Source organism: Saccopteryx leptura, chromosome 5, assembly GCF_036850995.1.
Source record: "Saccopteryx leptura isolate mSacLep1 chromosome 5, mSacLep1_pri_phased_curated, whole genome shotgun sequence".
NCBI classification, from domain to species: domain Eukaryota; kingdom Metazoa; phylum Chordata; class Mammalia; order Chiroptera; family Emballonuridae; genus Saccopteryx; species Saccopteryx leptura.
Genome location: NC_089507.1, coordinates 162826090 through 162846902, shown reverse-complemented (window position 1 = coordinate 162846902; position 20813 = coordinate 162826090). Strand labels below are relative to the sequence as shown.

Sequence of the window (20813 nt, the reverse complement as noted above, 5' to 3'; positions counted from 1 at the left end):
CCATGAAGGGCAAGGGATCAGGGAAGCCCCTGCAATTGTGATAGCAGGAACTGTGTGTCCAAGCTCCTGGTCTGTCCCACTTTATAGTGTAGAAAACCAAAATCCCTTAATCCAATATACAAACAAGGAAGTCTCCGATACAAAGTCACCCATCCAAGGCATAATTGGATTCCTCATGAGAGTGCACCACCCAGATCATACAATCAGTCAAGGGTGTGGGGAAAAGCTTAGTCCCAAAACCAAACCCCAGGCTACAACGACCTGGCCTGCTTATAGCCTGTCCCCCACACCCAATATAAGTCACAAGCGAGCAAACATATATATCACATTTACAAACTTATTTGACCAACAAGGTGCTTTTAAAATAAATTTTTCTTTTGGAAAACACCAGCCTCGTGTTTTTGGCTCGTCTCCCGTTCACTTTGCCTTTCAGATGACCTTCTCACTAACTGGACTGCAAATCAAGATGTTTGCTCTAGAATTCTAGAAACTACCTTCAAAAAGAGCAGATTCTGACCTTCAGACATTGTGGATCTAGGATGTTTGCTGACCTTCAACCACTTAACTGACTTGCAAGTAATCCCCTCCACAGAAAACTCTCAACCCCCTCCTTTTGATTTGTTTCTTTTGTGTTATTGTCTCCCTCCTCCCTGCTTTCAACACCCCTGCACATGTCCCCTTGTTAAGATGGCCTTTGTGTTGAGAGTCCCCACACTTCTCAAGCTGCTGGCTCTTGAATAAACCTACTGTCCTTCTACCAGCCCCTGTCTCTTCATTATAGGCTGTCAAGTGGCAGACCTTTGTGTGGTCCCAGAATGAATGACCAGCCACAGGCTCGGACCCGACAGGGCTAACCTTCCTCATTCTCACATTATCAGGGAGGAGCAATGGCTGGTGCAGTGTCTCAACTGCTTGGGGCAGGCTGACTCTGTGACAGGGGCTCCAGGGACTTCCTAGCAGCTGCCAACAGTCTCTTATCTCAGAGACGCTCCCTGCTCTCTTTCTAAAAGGTATCAGCCCCCTACAGTTGCTCTATTGGAGGAAGGCAAAGGTCATCAAGGGAGTTGACAGGCTCCACATCTGGGTAAGTTGAACAGGTATGCACCCTGAGTCACCAGTCTCTGCCTCTTGGATTTTGTGCCATTAAAAGCTTAGAGAGGTCTTTCAGGGAATCAGTAGGTGTGAGATAAGATTCTAAGACCACGAGATTTGGTTTGAGAGTACCTGATTGTTTGAACTTGATAATTGCTTTGGACTTTGTTTCTGTTTGACATGAGTGGCTCAGTCTTGGTTTCATCAGGGACGCCATTAGTTCGAATTTTAGTTGACTATTAACTTATAGTCAATGACTGAATAGAATTGTTTTGCAAAAGGTCTGTAAATGGGACACGATCTTTTATGTATAAGCTTTCATATTGTTACAGAGCAAGGATTCTACTCAGACTGGATCTAAATTGGTTCAAACAGGGGGAGAGATGTCACTCCCCGCCCAGACAGTGAAACTCAGGGGGGAAATCAGTCCTTTAAACACTCTTAAGTCCTTCTTCTGGAGGCCACGGAGGTGCTGTGGCCCTGGGAGCAATGGGGGGGGGGGGGTTAATGCCATCCCAACCCTGTGCGAGCAGCAGGAGCAGCAGGGGAACTGCCCAAACTCCATGTGACAGGGTAATCTGGCATTGTAAAAACTCAAGTTGGCCCTGGCTCTGTAGCTCAGTTGGTTAGGGTGTCATCCTGATACACCAAGGTTGTGTGTTCGATCCCTGGTCAGTGCACATATAAGAATCAACCAATGAGTGCATAAATAAGTGGAACAACAAACCAATGTTTCTCTCTGTCGCTAAATAAAAATCAATCAATAACACAATTTTGTTAAAAACTTCAAGCTGCTGAAGTTGTCCATTCCTAATGTCCCTTCTCCCTAAAACGTTGTCAAGAACCAATGAAACATCTCATCTTATCTACAATTATTAGCAATAATCTTTTGTTTTTGCTAGATCTCTTTTCATTAAAAACCCTAAAATGGCATGCCCACCTGGATGTTATTTATCCAAAAATCGGTAAAGAACAGATACTGAACATATCCTGTAGCCCAACAAGAATTCTCTGCCCTTAGGACCCCAGTCAGAGCTAGAGGAAGAGAAAATACTTTTATTGGGTCTTCCAGTGCCCCAGGCAGGGCAGGGTGTTTGCGGCAGGGTCGGCAGGTCGTGCTGGCAATGCTTTCTGTGATCACCGAGGGGCTTCTCAGCCATTTTGCACTTGTGGCCACCGGGCACCAGCCCATTGGTACGCAGTTCCCACTTGCATTATTGCAAGAAACAAAAGAAGACAAAAATTCCCAGACAACTTGATGAAGGAAGTAGGATTTATTAAAGCCAGCGGAGCACATGAGGCTTTTAGATGCTGTTTCTCATCTGGTTTGCTGATGTGCAAGGAGGGTTAGGGCTCTCCTAGTCTTATTGGTAATGATTTACAAAACTACATACAAATGGATAATCCAGTTTAACATATAAATGGGTCTGTGCTATCCTCAAGATCCATCCTCTGACCAGGTGGCAGTTCCGTAATATCGGATTATTCGCTCTGGGGTCCACTCATCATCTTTCTAGTCCCCTATCTGGAGTTCCCTCACACTCATAGAAGCTATAGAAAAGCAAGGTGAAGGAGACCTTTTGGCCTTCCTTGGTGACATGGATACACACAGTTCACAGTCCTCTGCCCTAGTTCCTCTCCTTCCCCACAGTCCAATTATAAGGAACCCCATGGCAAGATTCCTCAGGCTTTGGCTCTACATGGACCAGCCAGCTCCCGGTTTGTGGCTGGAGCAGAGCATGTTGTCCTTCTCAGGGTCAACTTACAAGGGTTGGCAGGGTCAGTCACTGCTGTCCATGAGGGTGTCTCCACTGGGGCCGCAGGCTTCAGCTGGCTATTGTGAATCCAGGCTGGTATGCCTTCTACCTTGGCAACAGTGGGAGTGGTCAGGATTATGATGTAGGGTCCCTTCCATGTAGGTCGGAGGGGAGCTGGATTCTAATTCTTGACCTACACCTGGTCTCCTGGGAAAAAAAGATTGGACAGGGGCAAACAAGCCAATCAGAGCCCTGTCTAGCACCCACTTGGATATAGTACTGGTTACCTTGCCGAAAGCTTTTAATTGCCTATGTAGTTCTGTTTTTTCTAATTCTCGGGGAGTCCCTGGCAAACTACTTAGTATTGGGGGAGGCCTATTGTATAATACTCATAAGGTGAATACCCAGTGTTCTTGGAGGGGGTGCACCGAACCTTAAACAATATTAGAGGAAAGTTTATACCCACTAAGACCTATTTCTTGACATAATTTGCTAAGCCCTAACTTCAGAGTCCTATTCATGTGTTCCACCTTTCCCAAGCTCTGAGTTCTGCATGCCACGTGAAGCTCCCAGATGGTGTCCAATGCTTGAGCTGTTCCTTATACCACCTTAGTCACAAAGGCAGGGCCGTTGTCAGAGCCTATCTGAAGTGGCAGCCCAAACCTTGGAATTAGTTATCTGAGCAATGCCCTTGTTACTTCTCTGGACTTTTTAGTGCAGTGGGGTAGGCTTCTACCCATCCTGAGTCAGTGCACACTAACACCAACAGGTACTGGTAACCTTGACTTTTGGGCATCTCACCTTAGAGGCGGGTGCCCTGTAAGACTGGATACCAGGGCAATGAAGGTCCGTGTTTCGCATTATTCTGATGTCAGGTTGAGCAGCGCAGGCTGACTTTCTTTGCTAGGGTTGCCAAGAGAGGGATGTGTTATAGAAATATCTCCATAGCAGTCTTTCTGTCTTTTCTTGTCCCAGATAGGTGGCAGCATGCAAAGTCTGGTTTACTGCTGGGCCCAACAGGTGGGGAATGACAACTCCACCCTCTGAAAGTTGCATCCAGCCGTCCTTTAATTCTTTAGCCCCTTCTTCCTCTGTCCACCTTTTCTCTCCCTCGGAATATCTGGGTGCAAGTTCCAGGGTCCATGGATTGAGAGTGGCTATAGTACCCTTGTAGTAAGGCAGAGTAGAAGTCCTCTTTGCCTCTGCATCTGCTCTGGCATTTCCCTGGGCTTATACTGTTCCTCCCTTCTGGTGTCCTTGGCAGTGGATTACTGCTACTTGTTTTGACTTCCAGATTGTTGCCAGCAGCTGGAGAATTTCTCCTTGATATTTAAGATATTTGCCCCCAGCATTTAGGAGTCCTCTCTCTTTGTAAATTGCCATATATATATATATATATATATATATATATATATATATATATATACTTGGAGCATGAGAAAGAGAATATGGAAATCTGTAAAGATATTTATTCTTTTCCTTTCACTGAGCTCTAAGGCTCTAGTCAGGGCAATGAGTTCTGCCCACTGAGCAGAAGTGCCTTGGGGTAGAGGCCACGCCTCTATAGTCTTTGTTAGAGTCACTACTGCATACCCATCAGCCTTTCTCCTCTTGAGCTGATGGAGCTGCTTCTGTCTATATACAGCTCCCAGTTGGAATTCCTAAGGGGTTGATCTAGTAAGTCCGGCAGGCTGGAGTGTACTGGATCAAGCACTTCTAAGCAATTGTTTGAGGCTTTCCCTCATTCACTGGGAACAGTGTTGCTGGATTTAAAGTGGCACACATCTCTACTACTAGCCTTGGGTTTTCACATAATAAACTCTGGTACTTAGTGGGGAGTGCATTTGTGAGCCAATAATGTCCTTTGGCATTCATCAGAGTTACTACTGCATGTGGCACCCGCACTATAGGTCTTGACCTAAAGTCAGTTTGTATACCTCTTGTACCAGTATGGCAGTGGCTTCTAGGGCTCTTAAGCATGGTGTCCAGTCCTTTGCAAACCTATCTAGTTGCTGGAGACGTAGGCTACCATTCTAGGCCATGACCCCAAATCCTGGGTTAATATACCCACTGCTGTCTTGCTCCTCTCTGAGACACACAGCACAAAAGGTTTTACTAAGTTAGAAAGACCTAGTGCTGGGGTAACTTGTAATTTTTTTTTAAGAGTCCAAAAAGCACAGCCCTGTTCTGACTCCCAGTCCCTGGGCTCTTTTTCTCCGTTCTTTGTGACTTCATAGAGGGGCTTGGCCAGTACTGCAAAGTTGGGGATTCATAAACGGCAGAATCCTATTGCACCCAGGAACTCCCTGACATGTCTCCTCATGGTAAGGACTGAGATATTCTGAGTAACCTATTTCCGTTCTACCCCTAACCTCCTTTCACCCTGTTGGAGAATGAAGTCCAAGTATTTTACTTGTCTTTGGCAGATCTGGGCCTTCTTCTTCGAGATCTGGTATCCATTCTTCTCTAGGAGGCATAGAAGCTTGTCTGTTCCTCAAGCACATCCTTAGAGAGTCGCATGACCTAGCAACAGGTCATCCACATACTGAAGAAGGACACATCCAATGTCCTGTGAAGGAAACCTCTGGAGGTCCCAAGTGAGGGCTTCCCCAAAGATGGTAGGTAGTTCTGGAACCCTTGTGGGAGCCTAGTCCAGGTGTACTGCACCTTTGCTCCTGTAGCTGGGTCCTCCATTGGAACGCAAACAGCTTCCGGCTTTCAGGAGCCAGTCTTATATTAAAGAAGACATCTTTTAAGTCCAAGCAAGTGAACCGTGAAAGGGAGGAGGCTTAAGAGGGTGCAAGGATTTGGCACTGTCGGGTGCAGAGTCACTGTTGCCTCATTAATGACCTTCAAATCCTGTACTGGCTGATAATCACTGGTCCCCGGTTTTCTGACAGAGGGCAAGGGAGTATTCAAGGGTGACTGGCATGGCTCCTTGAGCCTTTGTAAATGCACCTGGATTCCTTGCCAGGCCTCCTTAGGAATCGGGTATTGTTGCTGGCTGACAGGCAATGCCCTAGGTTTTAACTCTATCCTCACTGGCATTTGATTTATTGCCAGCCTTGGGGGGGAGTGTTTCTTCAGCTCAGACTCTAGGGTATTTTTGAATTAGTTTTTGGCATGGAGGCTTCCCAGACACAGTAGCAAAAATCTTTCATTCCTCCTCTTTGGGAACACGTAGAGTTAGAATAAGCCTAGGCTTAGGCACCTGTTGTAAGCTCCCAGCTAGGAGAGGAGAGCCTGGGCCTGATTCTGGCCATGCTGTGGGATTCACTTCCAGCTCAGGCTTGGGTGAGCTTATGCTGGGACCTAATAAATCTGATGATGACGGGCCTGAGTCAATGCAGTCTCTGGGGTAGGGACGGGTAGAGCCTCGCCAGCACATAAGTTGGAGGTGCCACAGTTTCTGCTTCTTTTGGTTCACCAGGGATTAAAATTTCTGGCTTTGGCTGCTGCAGTGGTTTCTCTGGGTCTGGTGGAAGCTTCCGTGCCTTAGCTACCAGTACTGTAGAAGTCTGACATCTAAGTCAAGTGGGTGGGTGCATAACTAGTATAATCCAAGTGTTTACATAGGGAAACGGGTCTGGGTGGCCTAGATCTCTAGTGACTACCTGTTACACTTTCTGCACAATGGTCCTGTCCAAGCTTCCTTCTGCCTACTGCCCCACACTAAAAGCAGGGTTTTTTAGTTCACACAAGGTCCTCAGTTTCCCGGGAACATAGTAACCTTATAATTCCCTGAGAACCCTTTCTTAAAATTCTTGACCATCGTGGCTAAAGGAGTGGGTTTTCCATGTGAACCTCCCATACCCCCCATGACAGACAACTGTCATGCCACAAGAAGGAATGGGGGGACAGGAGGGGAAAACTTGGAGGGGACGCCACTTGCTTTATTCAGTCACCGGCCGTTTCAATTGCAAGAATGGCAGTCCCTCTTGGCTTATGTCAGGCTGATATAAACCATCAGCAAGCAATTCAGCCTCTTAGCCGTATGAGGTGCCCTGTGGAACAGCGGTTCTTGACCCAACACTGGCTTCAGCCCTGTGGGAGAGAGTCGGAACCCTCTCCTGGTGTCTGTCTCATTCACTCCACACTCTCTTTCACACAACCTCCCACACACCTGTGGAGGGGGACGAGTCACCACTCCTGTGAGGACCATTCCCCACACCTGTAAAGAATGCACAGTAGCTGCTCCTAACCTATGGAGGGCAATTAGTGACTCTCTGGAAGGTGATCAGGCCTCCCTTCTGCACAGTAGGGCAGGACCCTAGCTAGCTTTCCTTTCCTGGTTTTCCTTACTGTGGCTCTGACACACCCTCATTTCCTTGTTCCTTCCTTTTTTGGTCCTTTCTGAGATCAGTGAAAGGGATCCCCCCTCCATCCTACAGAGGCATCCACACGTGGAAATTCCCGCTTATGCTCAGCTGGTGCATCTGCAGGGTGGCCTGGGGGCTCCCCAATGGGGTGGCTGAAGTCCGCCAATTGTGGGCATTTTTCCTCCTTGGTTTCTAGCCAATGCACCATACATATTGCAGGAATCAAAGGAGGACAAAAATGCCCAGACAACTTGATGAAAGAAGTAGGATTTATTAAAGCCAGCAGAGCACGTGGATATTGTAGCTCCAAAACACGGGCTCCTCGAAGTTGATTTTATTTACAAGTTATTTACCTTTACAGTATCTAAGCAATGTGTGTGTGATTTCTTTGTTTAAGGTTTCCCAGGACTCAAGGAGAGGGGAGGGAAAGTTTCAGTGGGGTAAACAAGGGGGAAGGAGTTTCTAGATCACCGGCCATAGTTACATACAGATGCTGCTATTCTTGCTGTGTATTGTAACTATGGGATATAGTTAATTGATCACTGGCTGACTTGGTTACCCCTGCTGGCTCCTTTCCCTTGTATTCTTTATGTTTCTTCCTTCTCAGGGGAGAGGGGGCCTGCTCCTCCTTCCTCAGCACTGCTCCAGGCCCTTGCTATGCTTGGCCCCATGAGCCCAGAAGTTGCACAGGTGGTTGTACTTGTATATGGTGTAAGAAGGTGCACTAGGTTTATTTATTTATTTTTGCATGTATCTGTTCAATTTTACAAAGCCATTTGTTGAATAAACTGTTTTAACCCCATTGTATGATCTGGCCTCCTTCATCAAATATCAATTGACCATATAGACATGAGTTAATTCTAGGCTATTTTGTTTCATTGACCTATGTCTATTTTTATGCCATTACCATGTTGTTTTGTTTACTATAGTCTTACAGTATAGTTTGATATAAGGTAGTGTAATAGGTATCCTCCAACTTTTTTCTTCTTTCTTAAGATTGCTGTTGCTTTTTAAAGTCTTTTGTGATTTTATATACATTTTTGAATTATTTATTCTAGTTCTGTGATAGGAATTGCATTGAATCTATACATTGCTATGGTTAGGATGAGCATTTTATGTTAATTTTTCATATCTATGAATATGATATATGCTTCCATTGATTTGTATCTTCTTTAATTTCTGTCTTCAATGTCTTATAAATTTCTGAGTACAGGTCTTTTACCTGCTTGGTTAAATTTATTCCTTGGGATTTTTTAAGAGGCAATTATAAAAGAGATTGTTTTCCTTTCTGATAGTTCAATATTGGTGTACAAAAATGCAACTGATTTCTGAATTTTTATTTTATATCTTGCTACTTTATTTGATTCATTTATCAGTTTTCGTAGTTTTTTGGAGAACTCTTAGGGTTCTGTATATACATTATAAATCATCTACAAATAATGACAGTTCTACTTCTTCCTTTCATTTGGATGTCTTTTTCTTCTTCTTCTCTGATGGCTATGGTAAGGACTTTTTGTACTATCTTGAATAACAGTGTTGAAAATAGGTATCTATGTCTTGTTCTGGATGTTAAGGAAAATGCTTTTAGTTAGTTTTTTTTTTTTTTCTGAAGTGAGAAGTGGGGGAGAAGCAGACAGACAGACTCTAGCATGCACCCGACTGGGATCCACCTGGCATGCCCACCAGGGGGTGATGCTCAGCCCCTCTGGGGTATTGCTCCATTGCAGCCGGAGCCATTCTAGTGGGTGAGGCAGAGGCGATGGAGCCCTCCTCAGCGCACAGGCCAATTTTGCTCCAGTGGAGCCTTGGCTGTGGTAGGGGAAGAGAGAGACAGAGAGGAAAGAAGCAGGAAGGGTGGAGAAGTAGATGGGCACTACTCCTGTTTGCCCTGGCTGGAAATCGAACCTGGGACTTCCACACGATGGGCTGATGTTCTACTGCTGAGCCAACCGGCCAGGGCTGCTTTTAGTTTTTTGTATTGTATATGTTGTTAGCTATGGGGTTTTCAAATACAAGCTTTATGATGTTGAGGTATGTTTTCTCTATTCCCACTTTAAGAGTGTTTATCATAACTGTGTTCTGGATTTTGTCAAAATCAATAGATACTTTTTCTACATCTATTGATATGATTATATAACTTTTATCCTTTATTTTGTGTATGTGGTATAACATTGTTAGTTGATTTGCAAATATTGCATCCCAGGAATAGATCCCACTTGATTATGGTGTATGATCTTTTGACTGTATTGTTGAATTTGGTTTGCTAGTATTTGTAGAGGACTTTTGCAAATATGTTCATCAGGGATATTGGCCTATAGTTTTCTTTTTTTGCAGTGTCTCTTTTTGGGTTAGAAATAAGGATAATGCTGGCTTTATAAAATGAGCTTGGAAATCTCTCCTCTTGTGGTTTTTGGAATATTTTTATAAGGATAGCTGTTCATTCTTCTTTGGATGTTTGGTAAAATTTACCTGTGAAGCCATCCAGTCTAAGACTTTTGTTGTTGGCAGTTTATTATTTTATTACTGCTTTAATTTTTTAAAGTTGTTATCTGTCTTTTTAGATTTTCTGTTTCTTCTTGATTCAGTTTTGGAAGATTGCATGTTTCTATGAATTTATTGATTTCTTCCAGATTGTCCAATATTTTGGCACATAATTGTTTGTAGTATTTAAAAATAATTTTTTGTATTAATCTGTATTCAGTAGTTACTTCTCCATTTTCAGTTCTGATTTTGTTTATTTGGGTCCTCTCTTTTTTTCTAGATGAGTTTTGTTAGAGGTTTAACAATCTTGTTTATCTTTTCAAAGAACCAGCTCTTGGTGTCATTGGCCTTTAGTATTTTATTCTGGACTCTATTTCATTTATTTCCACAATGATCTTTATTATTTCCTTCATTCTACTCACTTGCAGTTTGTGTGTTTTTCATTTTCTATTTCCTTTATGTGTAAGATTCGATTGTTTATTTGAGATTTTTTTTTGTTTCTTGAGGTTGGCCTGTAATGATATAAATTTTCCTCTCTGGATTGCTTTTGCTGTGTCACATAGATTTTGTATTGTTGTGTCTTCATTTTAATTTGTGTCAAGGTATTTTTTGATTTCCTTGATCTCATTGTTACCCATTCATTGTTTAATAGCTTGTTATTTAGCCTCCACGTGTTTGTGTGGTTTTTTTTCCTTGTAATTTGTTTCTAATTTTATACCATTGTAGTTAAAGAAGATACTTGGTATAATTTCAGTCTTTATTTGTTAACATATTTTTATGTTCTAAAATGTGGGTTATCCTAGAAAATGTCTCTTGTGCTTTTGAAAAGAATGTGTGTTCTGTTGTTTTGGGATGAAATACTCTGAAAACATCAATTAAATTAATCTGGTCTAGTGTGTCAATTAAGGTCGCTGTTTCCTTGTTGATTTTCTGTCTGAAAGAACAATTTATTGATGTCAATGGGGTGTTAAAATCCCCTACTATGATCACGTTTTCAATCTCTCCCTTATGTCCATTAATATTTGCTTTAAATATTTAGATCCTCCTATGTTGAGTGCAGAAGTAATATATATCATTACATCCTCTTGTTGGATTGATCCCATTATCACTATATCATGTTCTTCTTTGTCTCTTTTCATAGACTTTGTTTTAAAGTCTATTTTATCTACTATAATATACTATGCCAGCTTTTTTTCCTTTATGTTTGAATAAAATAGCTTCTTATCCATTTCCTTTAATGTCTGCATGTTTTACATTCTGAAGTGAGTCATTTGTAGACAGTGTATATGTCAGTCTTGCTTGCTTATCCATTCAGTTACCCTATGTCTGTTGAACAGATAACTTACTCTATTTATATTTAAAGTAGTTATTGATAAGTGCATGTTTATTGCCATTTTAAAATTCATAATGATGTTTCTACACTTTTTTATTTCTTCTTCTTTTTAAAGAAGTCCCTTTAAGATTTCTAGTAATATTGGCTTCCTGGTGATGAACTCCTTCAGGAATGTCTTTTCTAGGAAGCTCTTTATGTCTCCTTCAATTTTAAATAATTGCTTTGCTGAGTAGAGTAATTTTTGTTGTTGGTCCTTGCTTTTCATGACTGAATATTACATGCCAGTCTCTTCTGTCTTAGAAAATTACTATTGAGAAATCAGCTGACAGTCTTATGGGAGCAGACTTGTAGATAACTGTATTTCTCTTGCTGCTTTTAAGATTCTCTCTTTGTTTCTAACTTTTATCCATTTTAATGACATGTCTTGATGATGGTCTCTTTGGGATCATCTTGTTTGGGACTCTTTGAACTTCCTACACATGTGTGTCTTTTTTCTTCATCAGGTTAGACAGTTTTCAGTCATTTTTTTCAACTAGGTTCTCAATCTCTTACTCTCTCTTCTCTTTCTGGTACCCTCAGAAGTGGATATTATGCTTCATGTTGTCCTAGAGGTTCATTAAACTATCCTCTTTTTTAAACATCTTTTTTCTTTTTACTTTTCTGCTTGGTTGTTTTCTGTTCTCTTTTCTTCTAAGTCATTGATTTAATCCTCTGCTACACCTAATCTGCTCTTCGTTCCATCTGGTGTGTTCTGGTTCTTTTCCATGGTTTCATTGTCCTTTAATATGCTTGCTATCTCTTTGTTGAAATTCTCATTAAGTGTCTTGAATATCATTATAACCATTTTTATTTTTGACCCTGTATCTGCAGGATTGCATAACCTCATCTTATTTAGTTTTTCTATGGGTATTTCTCTTGCCTTTCATTGGGGACATGTTTATTTGTCCATCTCTCTGTATTTGAGTCTGTGTATTGGGCATATCTGCCATGTCTCCCATGCTTGGAATGGTGACATTACATAGTAGGTGTCTTGTGGGGTTACGGGCAGTCTCCATTATCTCCTACCTAAGCTTAGGTGTTCCAGAAATGTTCAATGTGTAGAATATGTGAGCCTCCTGTTTCAGTTGAGTCTGGATTGCTGTTGGCCCACCCATGGCTTTGGCTGACTCTCACTCAAGTTGACTGTCTGACTATGAGGATTAACCCTGGACACAGTGTGAGAGCTGCTGTATGAGTGCTGACCCCACAAAACAGACTTTGCCCCAGCAGGCACTGGTGCCTGCTGAGATTTCTCTTTGAATGTGTTGCTTGTGGAGCTAATGTGGTCATTATCTAATGTGGTCTGAAGTCCACCACCATGTATATTGTTTCTGGGGCCTTTAGGGTGTGACCCTGGTGCAGGTCAATGTGGCACTGCCTGGGACTGACCCTGGGTTACCTGTTTGGAACTACAAAGTGATCCACAGTCTGTGGCTGCCTCGGCCTGACCTGGGTATGTGTGAAAGGGGACAAGCCACACAGCAAGTCTGGTTTCCACCAGCACTGAGCCAGGGAGCAGGTCAACAACACACGGAAAGTGACCTCAGATGGGAAAGTGGGCAGGTCTCTTACACAAGCAGGTATGAATAGCTCCTCCCTCACTTTCTCTTTCCTCTTCTTCCTCCTCAATATTCTTACTTAGCATTGCCTTTGAAGTTAGAGACGGGAGCAGGACCCAGATCTTCCAGGTAAAGCAATATGCAGGTGTGTGTGTGTGTTTGACAAGAGGCAGGAAAATGTGGGATTTGGTGCAGAGAGGACCTCTCCCCTGCTTCTTTTTTACCTCTTAGAGCCAACTTGCTCTTAGCATAGATTTCTTGTTGCTTTCTGTTTCCTGAGTCTGCTGATTCTCGGTTGTAATCTGTTTTAAAGGCTGAGTCCTAAAATTAGTAACCCTCTTAGGGATTGCTGCCCAGAGGGTACTTGTACACATTAGTGATTTTTTTCATCCTTGGTAGAATGTATAGATAGACGTGAAGCTTGCAGAGAAGGAGCTGTGTGAGTGGACAGAACCAGCCCCGAGAGCCACTGGTGGTGGAGGAGCACGGGAAGCTGGGAGGCATACTCACAGCTCCATGGGGCCCCCTCACCCCCCAGTCACCACCATCAAGTTTGTGGCCAAAGCTGATTTGTAAGACTTTGGTGATTTCTCTTCCCAATTTACAAGAAGCTGTTCTCTAGTCTTTATACTTAAGGGAGTAAAAACACAACTCTTCTTTCAAAAGGAGTGTCTGTCTTTCTAACAGTATTTCAAGGTTACGTTTGATGGCTCCCTATCAGATGAGCCTGGTCTTTAGCAGTGAGCATTCTCATCCTGCCCCAGGCAACGTCGGCTCCAACACGAGCTCATAAATGGCTTTTCCCATTGCCCAACATTTGTAGATTGAAAGGAGACACAGTACTTAACATACCACACCCTGTCTCTATGACACTAAGCATTGACGAATATGGAAAAGATAGTCTCTTCCACAGATGCAGGCTGGACAGAAAGATCAGAGAGGAAGCAAGATCAAAGAGATTTTGATCAATTTATTGAACAAATATTTACGGAGACCACTGTTTGTCTAGTATTCTGCTTGTCCCTAGGAAAGAAGGGAAATACAAGACACAGATGGTCCTATTATCACAGAGGTCACAGCCGAAAGGGACAGAGTACAAAGAGCAGATGAACAGCTCCCTGCTGTGACATGCTTTCTATAGGAACCGCTGGGAATATGATGAGAGCAAAGAGCAAGGGACCACACCACAGCTCGGTAGTTGGTGCTGATGGTGTTGGGGGGAAAGGAGTTGGAGAAAAAAATAAACAAATTGTATTTTTTCAGAGGCATCTGATTATAGAGCAGGACAGAAACCGAAGAGGAGATGATTGGTTAGGAGCCAGTTACACGGCAAGCAAATGACTGTGGCCTGGATTAGCATGAAGGTGGGAGAATGGGTGGTGTTGCGTTTTGTGGAGGGAGAATCCATAGGACTCAGTGGTGGACTGATGAGCAAGTGAAGGAAGAGAAGATGCAAATGACCCCAAATTCTGCAGGAGTCACTGGCTGAGCAGTGATGCCATCAACTAAAATGTTGACGGAATCATCGCTGTGATCTGGAGGCAGCACTGGCTGTAGTCAGGGGTTCCATTTTGGTAGAGTTCTGTTTGAGATGCCCATGAACCTGCCCAATGGAGGAGTGGAATGGGATATACAAGTTCAGGGATCTGGGGAGGATCTGTGCTCCTGACTCCGTACACATGGCATTCAGAGCAATAATGCACTGAACAGAGGGGGAAGGGCGCCCAGAACCAGAGCAGAGGAAGCAATTGAAGCTTTTATTCTGTAGAGACATTATATAATTTGTGAAAAGGAGACTGACGATGGGATGTTGAGAGACGTGTTGGGAAATAGGGCAGGAGAAATGAAACAGCAATTTTATGGGAAAGAGAGAACTGTCGGCTGCATGAGGTTTCAGTTTCCAGTTACTCTCCATTTCCCTAAAACGAGTTACATTTTCTATCTACAGGAATTGAAACTACAGCGGCAGCTCAATTCCACAGGATGAGTTTCAACCTCAGTGAACCCAGGACCAGCCACGGTGAAAGGGTGATCAGGGACCCCAGGCCAGGCTGGATGGAGGGGACCTGGCAGAGGGTGCTCCTGTCCTGTCTGCCCATCCCCATCTGAGCAAGAACAAAATATTTTCAACCCATTTCTTATTTCTCTTCACTGATGTTAAGTCAGTAGTCACGGCGATCACAGATGCCGGGCACATGCAGGTTCACATTTAATTTGGATAGATGGTATTAAAACAATGGAGCCATGATATGGTGGGCCATTTTCCTTTTATTCTAGCCTCACTCTCAGCTGACAAGTAAAAACAAACACATGGGCACCAAAACACATTCACACATTCTCCAGTTCCACAACCAGGGGAATCTTTTCCGAGTTTTTCCTAGAATCAAAGGCCCCCCTCCTCCCTGTTCAGCGAAGCTCACAAAGCCTCTCACCTCTATTGCCCTTTAGCTCCCTCCATCGTGCCTCCTGTGCAACCCGTGTCCTCTTCTAAAATGACCTCCTAGCTCCTCCTTTTAAAACTATTCTGCAAAAACCTTTTCTCCAGCACACATTAGCATAACCAAGCCCTTTCCCAAGCAGAAAGGCAGTTAGCTGTATCACCTGGGCGATGGCAATTCACGTGGGCAATGCCATTTTTAACAATAAAAGTGAGCAAACCAAAAAACACAGATTTTATAAACTCATTTGCCCAACAACTGACCCCACTCTTTCTCTTCTCTGACCATCTACACTGTGTACTCATGTCATAGCATATTGGCTACCAGGAAGAGAGACTAAAATATCCCGATGGAGCCCAGGCTTGATGACATTTCTTATTTCCCATTTCCTGCGATGTGGATATAACAGCAGGGCCAGCTGTAGCCTGTCTGGTTGTTTCTCTGCCCCTCCATTCATCCTGAGAGAGGCTGGGGAAGGAGGAAAATGAGAGCAATGCTTCTTCATTCAGGTCCTGGCGGCCTCAGTATAACAAACAAACTCAACAGACTGGCTCACTCACGTTCTCACATAACCCTCCCTTTACTCCATTGTCTATAGAAATCAATAACATCAGCTGAACTTCTCCTCGTTTGGCAAACCACACCACACATTAGTAGCCTAAAGCATCAACCAATTTCACAGGCTCTCCATTTGGGTGTCCACGGCCATACCTGCAGCCTGCCACGTAAGAGCCAAACGCATACCTGTGATCATGTGACTGTATGGCATATCGCATTGATGCCAAGATGCATTGTCAAATTGTTGCACTGTGGGAGCTGGCTTTGGTGACATTTTGTTTCACCTCCCATGATTTTCTTACTCTCTGTCTAATGTACTCAGGACTGCCTTGGGGGGAGGAGTCTCCACTGTGAGGCTAACTGCATAATAATCTGAAACCCTCCTACACCTTTTCCCCCTAATCTTGACCATCCTGTGTCCGGCATTCTCGGCTTCTACACATTTACCTCACTAATCCCAGGATTCTGGCTATCACAAGTGGGAAACGGGGCCTTTAGGACGGTTTTGCTTATCCCTGGATCAGCAAGTGTCCCCATAAAGCGTGTGGGAGACGGAGCATGAACACTGATTTTGTGGAAGCCAGAGTGGGGGGTTCTGCAAAATGTCTCTTCTGTTTGATTGATATGGTTTTTAAAAAATCATTTCAATGTACAGAAGAGACAGAGGAGGGCACAGTGGCAATAGAGAGACCAGGTAGGCGACCACTGAGGTACGGGTGGTGATGGTAGCTTGGATGAATATGGTGGTCTTCAAACTGGGCAAAAGCGGTCAGATTCATGGACGGAGCTAGGAGAACTTGCCGATGGGTTGCATCTGGAAAGTAAGGACACGATGGGAACAAGGAAGATTTTAGACTATTTGTCTCAGGAACTGGGTAAATGTGGATGACATCTCTGAAAAATAAAATAGAGTTTATAATCGTGTCTATAGTATTGGCAGTGTGATAATGTATGCGTGGTCTCTGGAATAGTTGGGTAGTTGTGAGAATCGGTCTTATTCAAAGGCTGTGAGGGCAGGGTCTTCCTTCTCAGAGAAACAGGCTCTCAGGTATTCTTGTCAGTTGTCTTCCATGGTCCTAGTCGGTGCTTAACAAATCCCGAACACTTCAACCTTACAGACACATTAAAGAGATAGGCAGAGAACTGGCTGACTACACATATGGAAAGAGCTACATAGCTGATGTAGTGTTTCACAGAAGACACGGTTATTCTGAAAATATTGTTTCAGTTAATAGGCTATTCTTGCTGTTCAGTTATTACTTTGCAAGTCTCCTAGGTAGTAGATACCCTTAACCAGGTGAAACTAAGAAAGTATAATTATACTGATGCTAATCTGTATGAGCTGCAGCTGCTGCTATTGTTGTTACTATTATTATTTAGGTATCAAGGAATTTTATAGTAACATCAGAGAACTGCCAAAACTTTCTGGCTATGAGTCTTCAATATCTTAATTTAAAATGTAAAGATTCCACTAGATTTCTATGCTCAGGTTGTAACTTTAAATGACAAGTATTTTGTTCTATGTGGGTCACGGTACCTGAGAAGATGTCGGCATAAGTGACATATAAAGGAACCCTTGGTCTTTCTGCCCATGTGGCATTTTCTCCCCTGCGAGGGTGGAATGATTTCAGTCACCCACCCAACTAGCTTCTTAATGGGAAGAAGAAAGTAAAATTTTTTAATATAAATGAAGGTGGAGTAGTGGATCTTCCACTGTGATGTCCCAAAGCCAGATGTGCATTACCTGCTGTGTTAGCTTACGATGAGCAGCTATGGAAGCAGCAGAGTCCTCATGGAAACTGGTTTCTGCCCTCCTTTCTGGGCACTTACCTTCCAGAGGTCAGAGTGAGGTGCCCAAGGGACTCCCGCATAGTGGCCAGGGGCTCCCCAAGTCCTGCAGGAGGGAGGTCAGGCCGAAGGGTTCTATGGATGTCCTGTGAGGGCAGAGGTTGCTCAGGGGACAGAAGCCTCGCAGGCAACAGAGAAGGCCTGGGTGGCCAGAAGCCTTGCAGAGGAAACAGTTGGAGATCAGTCTTCACACTGTGACTTCTCTTTCCTGATGTTCCAGGGCTTGAAACCCAAGGCTGCAGAGATTCACAACTGAGGCTTGTGTTAGTGGGCAAGACTGGAGCCGGTAAAAGCGCCACAGGAAACAGCATCCTCGGAAAGAAAGAGTTCCATTCGAGCATTGCATCAAAATCCATCACCAAGATCTGTAAGAAAGGGACCAGCATGTGGAACGGGAGAGAAATTGTCGTCGTGGACACGCCTGGCATTTTCGACACCGAGGTACCAGATGCTGACACAAAAGCAGAGATTGCTCGTTGCATCCTCCTGACCTCCCCAGGGCCTCACGTTCTCCTCCTGGTGGTCCCTCTGGGCCGGTACACAAAGGAAGATCAGAAGGCCACAGAGAAGATGCTCTCGATATTTGAACTCAACGCTAGAAGATTCATGATTCTCTTATTCACCCGGAAAGATGACTTGGAAGGCATGGAGTTCCGTGATTATTTAAAGGAAGCTCCAGAATGCATTCAAGAGCTGGTGGGACAGTTCCAGGGTCGCCACTGTGTGTTCAACAATAAGGCGACAGGGGCAGAGAAGGAGGCCCAGAGGGCAGAGCTGCTGGAACTGGCCCAGCGCACAGTGAGGGAGAACGGGGGAGCATTCTTCACTAATCTGAATTATGAAAGGGCCGAGGCCTTTATTCAGAAACAGATCCTAGTGATCCGAGAGCAATACAGAGCTGAGCTGGAGAGAGAGAAAAGGCGGTTAAGAGAGGAGTATGAGGAGGCAATCAGACAGGTGAAGGGTCTCAGGGAGCGGGCAATGAGAAGGATGGAAATGCAGAGAGAACTGGTGGAAAGCGAGAGACGCTATGTTTTAAGGCACGAAAATGCCAGGAAGGAAGTTGAGAGTCAGCAGGGGATAGTTGACTTACTCATGAAAATATTGGACATTGATGCTAACTTTTTTTTCTCGTTTATGTCCAAGCAATATAAATGAAAATCTGTCTCTACTTCCTACATATTTTCAGGTGCCCGCACCCCATGTAACTCATGCCTCTAAGTCAGAGCTCTCTATTTCTGTCTCTCAGGCTATTAGGACTAGGGAGTATTGTAAAGTTCACTCTTGGCAATTTGTAGACATTTGATTTAACAGGGGGAGGCTACACCTTCTCAATTTGTAAAACTCCAGAGAAGAACATACAGATTCTCCTACCTTCTGAACTCTTTCTCAGACAGACAGAGCAGAGCATGATGACCCCAAGCGCTCTCTATTTATCCCCAGTAGCCCTTTCTCTTCTAGACTCTTTCTAGATTGGCACATCATCTTCACCTGTGGCTTCTCCTCACTTTTGCCTTTAGGTTCACACTGATCATTTTCCCCATGTAATTAAGGAAATCAGTTGCTTACATTAGGTCATCTGTAGGTAGAGCTGCTGAGAGCATTCTTATTAGATGCATGTATATTTGTTGAATTACATTTTTACAGAAGGACTCAAATGGTTCCTTATCATCTGAGCTCTAAAGAACCAAGATATTTCTGGAAAACTGATAGCTCAGTGCTCAACTAAATGACACGTCAGAAGGAGCAAACAGACAGTGATTCAACCGATAAGAGAACAATGTAGAAACTCTTGGACCTACCTCATTGCAACTAATTTACTGAATAACTAGTTCTCCCCTTTTCTTGTGAAACTAACTTGTCACCACACCTCCATCACCCCACACCTTGGTCACTTACTGCTAGATGGGCCCTCCGCACACTGCTGCCCCAGCCACTTGTATTGTTTGTTTATTGTTAGTACAATAAATTTTACTAGTCTTTCATATTTATGCAAGGCTGGAATCTCTTTTATTTAAAAAAATATCTCTAATACTTCTTTTAAGAACACAGTAATAAATTTTAATTTTGAATAGAAGTTCAAGATGATTTTGGATCTTGGCTTGGTCTACATCCTAAGACATCTCCTTTCCTTTCCTCTGAAAGTTGGAACCACATTCTTAACTCTGCCCTTCAAACCACATTCACCTCAGATTCATTTATGATGTGCTGATAAAAATTATGTGTGACTAAAGTTTCTGAGACCTTTGTGCGTTTCCTGGTTAAAACAAATCCCTTTAATACATGGATAACAGTAGTTAATCTGCCCCTTTACCACTGGGTTCTTCTACCATCATTCTTCCTAGGACTTCACAGAGCACATTGCCATGTGCTACAAGCATGTCCTGGTGGTCACACGCCAAGTGTCCTTGCTCTACTATCTTGAAAGTGGCCTGTCCATGCCCCACACCAAGTTGTCCCCAGTAGCACATACACCTCTCCTTTATTCCCCCAAACACAGGTGAGATTAGACTGTACATTTAGCACACGTGAGCACAGGCTCCAGGATAAGAGAAGCAGCACAGGAAGCAGCTCAGGATTCCTTCAGAAACAGCCCTCACAGTGAGCCAGGTTTGGTTTCTCTCTGCAGGACACGGTGCACGGGGTGTCCATTTTCATCTTTGGAATTTCAGACAGAATCCTGAGGTTGGAATTTAACATCCTGTTGCATCAGTATCTCCTAGGAGCACATATTTAACCAAAGAGCCACACATGCTTAAGAAGAAAAAGTAAATACAGAATTATCATGAAAAAAAGTCTTTATCTTTTTTATGGTTATTTTCTGTGTCCATGCACTCAATTATTCTTACACTTGCATTCGGGTTCATGCTGCATAGATGAGGCAAAGTAGAGGTTCTGCTCTTGAGAAGCAGTGAGGAGAAGAGAGGCTCACGTAAAATGCCCTGAGAACAGTGTTACCCATTTATCTGCAGGGCAGAGGCAGACAAGGAGGGTGCTGGGTAAGTACCATGCATTGTGATTAAGACAACAGAAGAATGAGGCATGTTCCCTTCTCTGAAGAGTGTTGGGAGTTTATACCTATTCATCTATTCATTAACAGTGAGTGTTTGTTCCAATATGGTGGAAGATTTTATACCAGACACTGAGAATCTAGAGAAAGTATCAATAAAACCATGTTCCTTTTGGGACTGGCTTCCTTCATGTAGCATAATGATTTTGAAAATCATTCAAGTTTCTTGTGTCAGTAGCTTTTCTTTTATTGATAAATAGAATTCCATCTTATGTATGTACCATGGTTCTTTATCACCTCTTTATTTATTCTTATGCCCCTAATTGATTTCTCTTGTCTAATTGCATTGGCTAAAATCTGTATTATTATGTTGAACAGG

At 43.4% G+C, this 20813-nt stretch overlaps 1 protein-coding gene across 5 annotated transcripts; it reads left to right on the top strand.

Annotated features, from left to right (window-relative positions):
• Nucleotides 1–394: 394 nt before the first annotated feature.
• On the top strand, nt 395–19415 carry LOC136406381 (GTPase IMAP family member 4-like). Of its 5 annotated transcripts, XM_066386396.1 has the most exons (4): nt 12663–12709; nt 13844–13944; nt 14529–14600; nt 17645–19415. In XM_066386396.1, the coding sequence occupies exons 3-4, from the start codon at nt 14564–14566 to the stop codon at nt 18580–18582; spliced, it is 975 nt and encodes a 324-aa protein (XP_066242493.1). In that variant the 5' UTR covers nt 12663–12709; nt 13844–13944; nt 14529–14563; the 3' UTR covers nt 18583–19415. The 5 variants fall into 5 exon arrangements, with proteins under 5 accessions (XP_066242496.1, XP_066242492.1, XP_066242493.1 ...); XM_066386399.1 differs by lacking the exons at nt 12663–12709; nt 13844–13944 and adding an exon at nt 395–576; XM_066386395.1 differs by lacking the exon at nt 13844–13944 and having other exon boundaries at nt 12630–12709.
• Nucleotides 19416–20813: the final 1398 nt, after the last annotated feature.

Bases quoted from the DNA above. Each gene is read 5' to 3' on its own strand.
- LOC136406381 (XM_066386399.1), top strand. From the start codon at position 14,564: ATGAGTTTCAACCTCAGTGAACCCAGGACCAGCCACG. The intron at 14,601-17,644 runs GTGAAAGGGTGA...CTGATGTTCCAG, and splicing joins TGAACCCAGGACCAGCCACG to GGCTTGAAACCCAAGGCTGC.